Source organism: Falco rusticolus, chromosome 1, assembly GCF_015220075.1.
Source record: "Falco rusticolus isolate bFalRus1 chromosome 1, bFalRus1.pri, whole genome shotgun sequence".
In the NCBI taxonomy this organism is placed as follows: domain Eukaryota; kingdom Metazoa; phylum Chordata; class Aves; order Falconiformes; family Falconidae; genus Falco; species Falco rusticolus.
The window spans coordinates 5,043,187-5,056,153 of record NC_051187.1 but is presented as its reverse complement, the minus strand read 5'-3'; the positions used below and the strand labels follow the sequence as shown (position 1 = coordinate 5,056,153).

Below are 12,967 nucleotides of genomic sequence, written 5' to 3'. Positions count from 1 at the left end.
CCCTGCAGGGTGGTCGCTCTCGCACCTCGCCCCGCCGGGCTGCGCGGCCGCTTCCCGCCGCCTCCCGCCCGGCCACGGCGGCGCCTCTCCCCTCGCGGCGGCGCCCCCTGGCGGCGGCCCCGCCCCTGCCGAGCGCGGATCCCACCACCCCTCCCTCTCCCTCCCCATCCTCCAGCTCTGCCCTATTGTTCTCCCTTCCCTCGCTCCCTCCCTCCGCCCGCGGCTCGCGTCCTCCCTCCGCTCTCCTCCATCCCTCCCTCCTTCTCGCCGTCCCTCCCGCTCCCCAGAGCTGATGTCACGCACCCGCTGAAGGCGCGGGTGATCATGGCTGCTGCGGCCGCGGCCGTGCCGCCGGCCTCCAGCTAATGCCCGCGATGGAGCCGGCGAGCCTGCTGCGATTCCTGCGGAAGCTCAAGGAGGTTTTCGACGTGTGCGACGAGGATGCGGACGGCTTCATCCGGGTGGAGCACTTCGTCGCCCTGGGGCTGCAGTTCGGCCAAGGGGATGAGGTGAGTGGCCCCCCGGTCCCGCCCCTGCAGCCGCGCAACTTTCACCTGCTGCGCCCGCCCCGCGGGCCGGGGCCCCGGCTCTGCCTGGCCAGGCCCCGCCGGGACCACCCGGGGCGCCCCGTCACCCACCTTCCCTCATGGCGGCCCGGATTCCCCCCGTCCCTTTGGGACCCACCCGCCTCCGCCCCTCAGAGCGGCCCAGACCCTCTCCTGGCAGGGCGGCTTGGACTCCCCCGGCCCCTCAGGGGGTCCCAGAGCTGTCCCCATGGCGGCCTGGAGCCGCTTTCCCTCAGGGCCACCCAGCCGTCCTCCCCCATTCCCGCAGTCCTCCCTGAAGACGGCCCAGAGCCCTCCTTCCCTCAGGGGGGCCCGGAGCCTCCCCCGTCCCTCAGGGCGGCCCAGATCCCCCGGGCTGACCTGGCTCCCGGTCCCCTGGGGTGGAGGGGCCGATCCTGCTCCCCCGGGCCGTCCAGGTGCCAGGGGTGCTCGGGGTCTCAGTGCCTTTCGGGGAGGTGTATTTATTCTGGTGACAGCATGGGCAGCATGGGTTTTCGCCGCCCTGGCTGGACTGTGTCCTTACTGGAGTCCCAGGCTTGGTGGGGTACTGGGAGCAAAGCCCCGGGCTGAGGGAGCCGCAGCGGGGGCTGCCCGGCCTGCCCGCCAGCTGGTGGAGTACGGCAGTGAGGGAAGCACCAGCCCAGGTGAACCCTGAAACCTCCAGGTGATGGGCTGGAAGCGAGGACTCCATCCAGCCCTTCAGTGACACAGCGTAAATCTGGAGTCGCGCCACTGGTCTCAGTGGAGCCGTTGCGTCAGTGGGACCACTGTAGAGCCGTGACATCAGTGTAAATGAGAGCAGGATTCAGGCCAGTGTCTATGAGGGTAGTAACATGCATTGGGTTTGAAACAGTTCCCTTAAGTAATTCAATTGGAGGCTGCAGCTCCAAGAAGATTAACCAGCAAGAAATGCTTGCTTTTCCTAGGAGAACTCCCAGGATATTGCACTTAACTGTTCAATGCTTCACAATATGTCCCAGCAGTTTTGGGTGCTGGGCAGGTGGAGGGGCATTGGGACTAAGACAGGATTCAGAAAACCCGTGTCAGCTGACCTTTTAAAGTACAATAAAACAAATTAATGTGAGGAGCTGATAAAGTGGTAGTTTATAAAGGGTTGCCAAAAAGGCAGCAAAACCAGAGTGAATTCACAGTAATTGTTGGAGCAGATTACTTATTTTTGACCTACTGCTGGTAATGAAACACAGCTTGTGAATGAAAGCAGAAGACCAGGAGACAGAAGGCTTATTGCTTGCAGATAGGCACAGGTCTGTTAAACATTTTCTTAATGAGATGATGGAGTTACTTTTTTTAACAAGAAAAATGAGGAGGAGAAATGAGTAACAGTAGATAGCTTTATTGACTTCTGATTTTATTTGTCTCCTGGTAAGTTTTGTAATTCTATATAAACTAACAGAAGTATTTTTAAATCCTTACTGCCAGATACACTGCATCAGAATTGCTTTTTGCACTGCTGCATTTATTCAGAGGCAGATCAGTGGCTTTCTCTTGCAGCACTGAGGAAGACTGGTGCAGTTCTACTGCCTGTTTTGCAGCAGGATGGCATTGATGAGTGTAACAGTCCTCCTTCTGTCTTAGAAATCTCTAAGGTTGGGAGAGAGGAGCAGGTTGATGCAAAGGAGGGTTCAGGTGGTGATCTCATAAGCTTAGAGTGAATTGGAGCGTATTAGTTGGAAAATAATGCGATGGAAAGAAAGAGAAAACTGGAAATCTCAACAATGACGGCAGTAGAAAAAGTACCACTCCTCGGTGGTAGTAGCCAGGTTTCAGGATGTGATGGCTTACTGGGCAGGCACAGGAGAGATTACCAGTGATGAGAAATGCATCCTTTGTATTTTGCTCAGTTGTAACTGGTAGTGTTCAATAAGATGTTTTCAAAACTGTGACAAAGAAGTCTTATCTATATATCTATCAGGGTTATAATAAACTTGTTCTGGTTTGTTTCCCTGTGTGTATTGTAGTCATTGGCTAGCAGTTCCTTGACTTCAAAGGAGCATATGTCAACTCATTAAATGGCATTTGTAAATCACCAAAAGAGGCTTGCTAGGGAAATACAGAATCAGTTTTCCAAGTGCAGATTTACTGTAGAACAACCACTGTAGGTGAGCTAGTTTGGTTTTAAGTCATGTTAAAAGTGAACTTTATGTGTGATGAATCAGTTGATGTTTGGAGACGGTGAGAATCTATTCTCCCACATAGCATGGTGCTTTCAACCTTGCATCTGCAGGAACCTAATAAGCTCTGTGCAGGAACGCATCTCATGAAATTAAAGTGAGGAGACACTACTAGAGAGGAGTTCCCTTTAGCACACTAGAACATACTTACTGTCATTGAAAATTAAGTATAATTTGAACATGCTATACTTCTTGATACTTATCCACCTCAGCTCCCTTTACATTCAAAAGAAATCTTTCCACTGGCATTGGTGAAAGATTGCTTTGCCCTCCTGTGTAAGTTATATGCTCCCTCTGTTTATGTAATTCATCTGGCCACAGGAAGGATCCTATTTTGTAGCATTGTGGCCTGAATAATTCTGACTCTTACCAACAGTAGCCCTGGGTCACGTTTATGAAATGATAATACCTGATACATGCAGCTTTCCACCTCTTCTGTACCTCCTTGGGGCCACTGCCATCCAGAGTTTGGAGTCTGTAAATTCTTGTGTCTGGCATTTAGCTTTTTCTAGTTTTTCTGTGCATTTCCTTTTTCTTTCTTCTTTGTGTGTTGTGTGTGTAGTCACCATGCTGAAATTTATCATTCCTGAAGGATAACAACTGTCTGAAAACTGCCCCAAGGCAAAATGTTGCAGCAAGGCAGCAGCTTTCTGTTCAAACAAAGCAGTCCTTACCTGCACAGTGAAATAAACTTTAACATTTCGGATAAAATTTTTCACTGTTTTACTTTTAGTGGACTTTTGAGGCCTCTGCTTTTAGTAGCTTGATGCTATTCTTCTTTAAGACTGCACCATCCCTACTGTAACTCATTCCGTTCTGCCTTTCCCATGCACACTGAAATCCTCTTCTTGCCATGTGGTCATGGAGAGTCCACTGCAGCAGAACACCGAGTGCCTGAGCGCAGCTGTTTAGGTAAGGTGTTTTGGCTGCAGAAGCACTTCTAGCAAGTTTGCTTGCGAACCTTTGCTTTGCCCTACCAGGCATGTGGTTCCACTAGAGGAAGAAATGACTTGGCCATGTTATTTTGGCAAGCCAGGAGCAGAATCATGTCTCTCAATTCCTGCTGTGTTGCCTGAATTAATAGCAGACCAGGCTAGCTGTTGAGCACTGCTTGCCTGTGCTTTTAAGCACTTTGGCATTTTGGCCTCTGTTTATCCCATCTTGATTGAGGGCATTTAACAGAGTTGTCTAAACTAATCTTCCTCCATGGTCATTGATGAGCAATTGAACGCTTGGAGGGTGTAGCAGGACCCAGGGATGAAATAAAGCCTTAGATGTGCTTCTTTGTCTCCACTGACAACAGAAACGCCTAGCGGAGACTTTTGGTTCAGTGCTTAAAAACAGCAGGCTTGGGCCTTGCTTTCCTGTTGAATGGTCTGTTTGTCGTTTGTGGAGAAATCTGAAGAAAGATGTGAAGAGCTGTTGCCAAAGCGACTTGACTGGATGGCATGTACTCACTAGCTGAAGAAACACTTCACATAACATTGAAAAATGCCAAGAGTCACTCACCATCTGGTTCCCTTTCACTGGGAAGATAGTTGCGCTAACAGCCAAGTGTCTAGGAGCATTGTGAGTGACATGTTCAGCAAGCCCCAGTTCTGGCACCAGATTGTGCGAATGTGTATTTCAGGATAGTGCCAGTTGATGTTTCATTATGCCAGATTCTATTTAAACTCTACATTCAGTTTTCAGCAACAAGTGAAACATGCTGAACATGTTGATGACTCCTTTTTGAGGTATGTAATCACCTCTTGGGGGTGTGCAAACTATACAGGTGCATAGACAGTAGTCTTCGTCGCAGTGAGATTAACTTGAAGCAGTGTCCCACCTGAGAGGAAACTTGAGCAGCTAATAAAATTGGTAGGCCAATATCAGCTATCCTTGTGAGTGGACAGTAATTCACTTGAAGTCCATCGATGGTTTACTAGTGGTAGAACAGAAGTAGCTGAAAACAAGTTCACATATTTCACGTGAACAAATGAAACTTTCTGGCCAAAAGAAACGACTGAAATAGGGAGATGTTTGTTGCTAATTTTAGTCGCTTCCATTCATCCCCATTCTGGGCAGAAATTAAAGACGACAGCCTCAAGTAGGTATCTAGTAGCCTAGGTAGTAGATTGTGGCTGCTGGCTGAGTTTAATGACGCTCCTGATGGTCCATTTTGGCCTGTTCTCAGATGTCTCCCAGGGACACCTGATGGAGTCACGCTCTAAACACAGCCCTTCTACTGTAGCGACCCCATACTAGCTTGTCCTGTAAACAGCAGGAGTGTAATTTCACTGCATGACAACATGGAGTCTATCTGAATGGTCTGGGTGAATTTCAGGCTCCTAATTGTAGTGTTGCAGTTCAGAGTTGCACCCAGAAATTAATGGAATCACTGCAAATTTACATCAATGTGCATGATGACAGAGGCTAATTCATACTTTCTTGATAATGTGCAGTGTGCTCTGGACTTATTACCAGCCATGAGAAAAGGAGAATTTGGCACTGAGACATTTAAATGAAAATATTAGGGTGTTACCAAGTGATAACTGCCATTCTCATAATGGAGGCAGAAGAGAGTTATGACTTCTTTCTTCTTTGCTTTTCCTGGAAATAATTACTGAAAGAAAAAATAAAATATTTGCCTAGATGTAGTGAGGATGCAATGAGCACTCCAGTGTGATGGTGTTCTCTAGGTAGCAGCAAGGCTGCCACACGTTTAGGCTCCTTAAAACTGTGTTTGCTAATGACCCAGATATTTCATATCATTTACAGTGACTTGGAAAAAATGCAGTTCTGAAATGGCATAGTGGGATACTTAGTTCATGGATTAGTCAAGGTACAGTCACTGTAGCCTTCCTAATTCAATACAAACTAGCAGCAAAATGTTTAAAATAACCTTTTGGTATATCCTGAAACTAAGCATGTATTTCTAAACAGCTGACATAAAGCAAGCTTAGTACTTACTGTTAATCAAACATTTTCTGAAACACTGTTATGAAGAGAGAAGCGGTAGGTTTGCTGTGCATTCAGGAGTTTAATACATTATGTAATATGTTTGTATTTCAGAGGTAAGAGCTCTGAGGGGGTTATATGTATAGTTAAGAATTGATTGTGGCTGTGTTTGCCATACAAGTCAGTGATCTGAAATAGTAAATTCTTAATGCCTGACAGAAAGGCAAACAATTTTGATAGCAATTCTTGATATTTAAATGACTGTGGTTTATAACTACTGTGTTTGCATTTACTACAGGTACAGTGATACTGTGTTGTCTTATTAAACACGAAAGTAAAGAAAAAAGTTAGCATATGGATCAAACATAGAAGAGAGTACTGCATCTTTTGTGTACAGTATGGAAGGTACCATATGTAACTGGTGAAGTTAAAAGATTCAGTGGCCTAGCAAGACCAGATATTTATGTAAAGTCTTCTCCCTTTCCCCCTTTTCCATGCCTGATTCAATCCATGCTGTTGTGAAATTTATATTCTTTGTCTGTTGCATGTCTGCTTGTTCTCCAGAAATTTGGTCTTGCAAATCCTAGGGAGGGTTTCAGATTTCCATCACATACCGATTTTATTTCTTTAATATGAGTTAAGCTTTGAGAAGTGACTTGTACAAAATTGCTGCAAACAAGCCATTGCCATATAGTATTTGTGGGGGTGATCCCCAATACAGAATTTTCCTTGGTTTCTAAATTGCATTGTTAACCTACAATTTAGCACAATTGACTCATGCTCAGCAGCAGTGGTTTTATAGCAACAAAGTGGAAAAAATCAATGTTTAGATAAGTAAATGTGATTGTTTTAATTCTCTGTGTAGTTGACAATATAGTTTCCTATTAATTTTATTTGATTTTAATGCTAATATTCACAAACATTTTAAAATCCCGGATTTGATTTTTGAATCAGACAGTCTGCTCAGGAGCTAGAGTTGAAGTTCTAACAGTTCTTAAAATACACAGTATTTCAGGAGACACACGTGATCTCAGACCTAGATACTTGCATAGGCTTCTGAATAAATACCCATCCATGTGGTGAATGTAGTTAACTCAGTGCAGGGTGTGATTGAGTACATGAATGATAAAAGAGAGCGTCAGACACAATCACTAGTACTATAACATATGGTTTTACAACAGCAATGTGAGTGTAAACAAAGCACTGTGTAATTCATCTCGGTTCCTTTTTACTGAAGATGTAACTGAAGGGTCTTGCTTGGAGGGAATGCAAGTGTTTTCACATATTTTGTGCAGTTAAAACCAAAAATAGTAGGGCTCCTCCTTCCTAAGCCTTGTGTCCAGTTCGGTCCTGTGGTATGTTTGGCCCCAGAGTGAGTGACAGGAGTGAACTGTGGGGTCAAAATACTGCAAGGGAGACAGGGTCAATGCACAGGGCAGAGACCTGGAAAAATTATAATATACTCTTTAGATTTTAAAGCTCCTTTGAGAATTTAGTTTGGGTATAGTGTTATGGTTTTAGGTCAAGTGAAAAGCTTAGAAATGCTAGAGACTTTTCTCTGTTAAGTTTTCTAAAATTAGAAGGAAAGGTACTGAATTGTCTGTTATGGAGTGGAGAGGCTGTTGGCTTGGTGGAATGAGAGGTGTCAACCAAACCTACTTGTTCCTCTAGAGTGGTGGCAGTTTTAAATTTTCTACATTTTGATGCACAAGTATGTGTCTTCTCAAGTGTTCCATAACATCACACGTACACTTGCATTGTCAAACTTCTTTTTTTCCACTCTCAGTTCAGGGCTTTCCTTAGAGAACAGAGCCATTCCCTGCTGCCCTGCAGCAGCCTGTGTCACACTGGCCTCCAACAGAGAAGCCGAGTCCTGGTACAGCACTCCAGCAAGCAGTCCTTGGATAGGAAGCTTGCAAGGAGTCATTTTCTATAGCAGATATTCAGCCTGTGGCAGTGTTCCGTGATGTTCCAAACTGGTGCACATTCCTGGTGTACCTGCTGCAAATTTGCTGATAAAGCATGCTTCATATTTTTCCCAGCATGTGGGTCATTCTGGACATCCTCAGTGCCTGGCTTATTGTGAAGGTTTGCAATGGGACAGTGAAGACATTCTGGTGTGGTTCCATCCCTTCTGGATAAACTGACCCTTCCCAATGGGATTCAGATGGATTTTGGAACATGGGATATTCTTTTCCAATGACGCTTCTGTTGTTGTGATAAAAAATCCAAACGAATGTGCAGATACAACAGCTTTGTCCATATGTTTGCAAGTATTAATAGAGTTGAGAAACTGTCCTAAAATATTGGTGATTTCACTGTTTTTGTGGCAAGTTGCTATAAAGGTATTATACCCAATTAAACCATGCGATGTATATGTTAGATACAGTAGCTAATGGCAATACAGAAAGTGAAATGGCACAGAGATGTCAACACAGAGACCATTTGTAATTGTTGGCACTTACCCTTTTGTCCCTGTGCAACAGTATATTCTGTCACCATAAAGTGGTACAGAATCCTCTGGTAATGGTGTGAAAGCCGCCTTTCTTGGTGTTGTTAGCTGCTGGGAACAGTAGAAAGCTGTAGGACTCTCATTAGAAAAAATTTGTTGCAAGAGTCTCTTGTGTGCTGGATTGGTGTGGTGGTGTGTCAAAATACAATAGAGACTGCTGGGAAGAGGGCTAAAGGCAGCCATGGAGGGCTCCTAGGGATGTGGGGTGCTAATGAAAGGAAAAGGGATCTAGTAAGAGAGAGATTCTGCGGTTCTTCCCAAGCATCAGTGAGAGCAGGTTTGGCATTTTGACCCAGGGAATTGGTCATTTCATTGAATTCAGCAGTGTGACCATTGTGTGGCGTAAGCGAATGTGACTGACTAGCATTTGCAGCCAGGTAGTAAGGACTAGCTTTGTTGCTGTTTCTGTTGCTGGTTTATTCTGTGGTTTTGATGTTCATCATACAACAGACAAAGCACTAGCTTGTGGCCAGTGGTATGGAACAGACCCCCTTTGCATCCAGCCTGGAGAAGATGGGAGCCTGTAGTTACCCTGCCTAGGTGTCGTGGCTGCTTTCATTCCCATTTTAAGAACATTGTGCTCTTGAGCGCCCTGGTTGAATTGCTGTGTTGGTTGGCCAGCGTGGCAGCTGTTGTGTTCAGCGGTGCATCTGGGCATGTAATGTGGCCATGAGCTAGCCGACAGCCTTGTCAAGCTGGGATGGCCTCGTGTTGGCTGCTGGGACAGCCTATTTGAACTGGGAGGGTCATGAGAGGAGATGTGTTGGAATGGGAGCAAAGCCATCTTGTATCGCATAAAAGTGTATTTCATGGGAGCGTAATTTTTACACAGTACTATTTCAGGCTTTATGCAGCCTCCGTAACAACTGCTGTATAACCTTGTGCTTTCCTCTGGATCCATGCACCACCGCATCCAGTTGTGCCTGGGCAAAGAGTGCTAATTCGATAGACTGGATCTGTCCACAGGAGAGCTGCGCTCAGTGAGTGGAGGGACAGCCCCGAGCAGCAGCTTTGAGGTAGGACCTTCAACGTCAGAGGCAGATTGCAGTGCTGTACAGAGTGAGGGCATTGATTTGAGGATTTAGTCTGAGGCATGTGTGTAGTAACAACTGGATCCTGAACTTAAAACTATTCTTCAGGTATGCGTGCAGCAACTTTAGGTAAATACAGATGTTGTCATGATGCAGTAAATTGACATTTGTTAGCAGAGCCAGCAGACTGGATAGCTTTGTAGAACAGAAGGGAAAGTGTTTTGCATTTGTTGTTAAAGGGGAATCTCAGGGAAAAACAGTGCCAAAGAACTGCTGCACTGGCCTATTGACTTTTTTGGAGGAACCTAATGCTGCTGGGAGGGCTAAAGATAACACCTTGATGAGAGTGCTCTGAAGCTGTGTGTTTGCTTTGGTCTAACAAGAACTGGAATGTTGAATAATGTTTCTGCTTTTCTGAGTGGGTGTCTTTAGGGTTTTTTTTCCATCAGGTAATTCTTTTTCATGATGAAAAAAACAATGCAGGCAAAGCTGTTCCAAATCAGGAGTATCCTAACTCTGCCACAGGCATACTCTATAGAGGCTGGCAACTCACTTCAAACCTGTGTGTTCCCTCCTGATGTCAGACAGATCTGACAACAGACATATGTGTTGACAACATAAAATTATTATGGTAGGATGTATACAATTAATTATGCATTTATTCAGTGCTGAGGAACTTAAAGTGTTGGCTCATTTGGAGCATGTCAGCATCTCAGCAATACAGAACCATCTAACAGTGTATCAGCTGATGCTGATGTTTTCTTCCTCTCTTCTTTTGGCAAATAACATATAGACCCTGAGTCTGGTTTTTGTGTGAAGAGTGGGGAAAAAAAAATCCTAAAATTTCAGATGTTTAGCAAATTGTTTTTGCCTTAAAAAGGACGGAATGTAATTAACGTCTCCTTTTGGATTTTTTAAAAGTATGATATCTTGTTTGTATCCATTTGAAGTTAGCTTTTTATTGACAAAATTTAAATTGAAATATTTGGCAAACAACAAGTGAAAATGCTCTGAAACATAAGATTTTGCTCAACATAAAGCATTTTTTTTTCTGTTTTCTTCTGAGAAACATGAAAAAATACGTTTTGATTTCAGTTACTTGGAGAGAAAGCTGAAAAATCAATTATTTAGCAAGTTATGTATTGAGTAAGTGCGGAGACTTTGTGGATGTAGGAGGAAGAGAAAATCTACTATTCAGTACATCTCTCCTCTGCCTAATTTGAGTTATGTTCAGCCTGCGGTTATCCAGAGCTGTGGGGAAAATAAAGCAACAGGTAAAGCAAAACCATTGATAATGCCAAGCTATGTAAAAGCCTAGAAGAATGTAAACTCTAGGAAAAGAACATCTGTGCATCTGTGCAGGAAGCAGGATAAAAGTGTGGTACAAGACAGCGTAGGATTTTGGCTCATTAATTGTTTATTTGGCTATTGGTTTTCATAGCTCATGATCACAGTTGCCTGATCATTCCCTGGTCTTGAGCAAATGAAGTCTGACTTAATTTACTGCAGCCAGACATTGGTGAAATTTGTGAATTTTAGCCTCCAGTGTAAAGAGTGAATTGTATGTTTCATTCCTCAGTTTTCTTTGGGATTGTTTGAAAATAAGGAATTGAGGAGTGTTTTGGGATACATCTTCAAAGGAGCTTTGATAATGTCAGTTTTGCTTTCTTACTAAGCAATTACAAGGCATGGAAGTTTCCACAGAGGAAAACTGCATCTTTCCTTCTCACCTGGGAATTGTGTGCCCCTTACCCAATGCAAGCTCTTTTCACAGTTAAACACATTTACTGGAAAGTGCTGTGATATTTGCTCCCAATCAGACAGTCCAATGTGTCTTGTTTAGAGAATGAAACTGGTTTCAACAGTCTGCTGTTGACAATTATCATTTGGGAAAGTCTAAATTTGTAGGTAAATACATCTGTATGCCAGGGTTGCTTTGGTGGTGACAGATTGCTCTCTCTGTTAATAATCTACCACCTCACAACTGTCCTAGTAGTCACCTCGCTGGACGACTCTCCTGGTAATGTGGAGGATTTCTGGATATCTATCAGCCAGATTGGAAGCTTTGGCTCTAATCAAGCTCATGATGTCTTTCCAATGGATGAAAAGATAATTTGATATGTACAGTGAGTTTGTCATAGGTCAAGTTACTGTCCTGGTGCAAATGCTGGCAGATGCAAATAATTTGTTTCTTGATTTAGGTAGTCACCCAGGTAACCTCAGGAAAAGGTAAAAAATTCACAAACTACTTTCATTTTGCCAGAACTACAAGGCACATATTGCTTTTTCTTTGTACATTGGCCATGTGATTTCTCTTACTGTGTTTTTCTTTTAAACCTGGTATAACTATTGTGAACTACATTTTTTTTTCCCCCAGCAATAGTTTTCTTTCCTCCATGGCATTCTAAATACATTTTCAGAAACTTGACAATCCTGCTGTGTGGAAGCATCCTCTTGGTACTTCTGATTTATTCTTGGTGTGAATGAACCACGCTGCTCCCTGAGCAGGTGCAGCAGCTGGTAGAGGTTGGTGATCTTCTGTATCAGCTGTTCTTTTAGGGTGGGCACTGAATATTCCGCACATTGGCACATGCTGGGCCAAATTACTGCTCTCGGTCTGGTGCCTGGGGCCACAGAACAGGAGGAGGAGGAGGGCATCATGCAGCAGGGATATTTAATGGGTGAGAATCAATGATGCCTCAAGGGAATGCATAATGAACGGACTGTAATCACCACTGTTATTCCACAGCATCACAGCTCTGTCTGGATGCTGTGTTTTGGTGGGGACTATTTGAAGTAATGCATGACGTTCTGGCCCCGCTGTGTTACTCTCCCAGTGTATTCCTTCCTTCTTCCGGGTCAGCTTCAGTTTTGGACTTGTCACTGCTTGTGTTTTTTGGTGGGTGTCTCCTGTTTAACTGGTGGTGTTCAGTTAGCTCTAGCAATGTTACAGCATATCAGCACCTGTTTGGAAGGGAATGGAGCTTTGGAGGAGTTGGTCTAAGTGGTAATAAGCACAAATGATTTACACAACATTTCAGGTGAAAAGCTTGCTTGATTGAGTTGGTGGAATAATGTGGCTATAAATCACCTTTGGGTTTATTGCAGTTGGCTGCTGCAGCAGTTCTTTAGCAATATGTTCTGTTCGATGGCACTTCTCCTAATTCAGTACTTGCCATTGCTTGCATTTTGTAGATGTTGCACTATTCTGTAGCACTAATTCCCTGGATTTACAGTACAGGATGAAGAGAGTAGGAGTGTAGACTCTCCTCTCATAGCAAGAAATTGCTAGTGTCTCTATTTTGTGGAAGAAGTGTGAAGAGACACATTTCAAATACCTTTTTAACAGGAGGAAGAGTTGCCATGGATTTGTGAAACACTGGGTCTGATTTTGCGCCCGCCCACATCACCCCCCCCCCCCCCCCTTCACTTTGTTCTGTGATGAGATATGAGCATCAGGTTCATCTTCCAGACTCCTGTATGGCACAGAATGGCTGAAGGGACTCTTGGATTCACTGTGGTTGGCTTCATCAGAGATGGTCCTGAGCCAATGACACCAAGCTGAGCATCCTCTGGAGTGCCTGCAGAGGCAAAGGTGCAGAACTGGCCTTTTATTCTGAGGATTTGGTATGAAGAAGTGAGACACCAGAAGAGCGTTCCTGGTGTGCTTTGAAGGTGCCTGTGTGATCTGACCTCATTGAGCTGGTACCTTTCTTTCCCTTCTTA

The 12,967-nt window shown here is 44.5% G+C and overlaps 1 protein-coding gene across 2 annotated transcripts in view; it reads left to right on the top strand.

Moving 5' to 3' along the window:
• Positions 1-225: 225 nt before the first annotated feature.
• Positions 226-12,967, top strand: part of RAB11FIP4 (RAB11 family interacting protein 4) — a 130,359-nt gene continuing 117,617 nt past the window's right edge. Inside the window, exon 1 of one of the 2 annotated variants that reach the window (XM_037406188.1) lies at positions 226-509. In XM_037406188.1, the coding sequence (XP_037262085.1) occupies positions 366-509 (144 nt within the window). In that variant the 5' untranslated portion in view covers positions 226-365. The remainder of the gene's footprint in view (positions 510-12,967) is intronic. The other variant, XM_037406194.1, reaches the window with a different exon arrangement.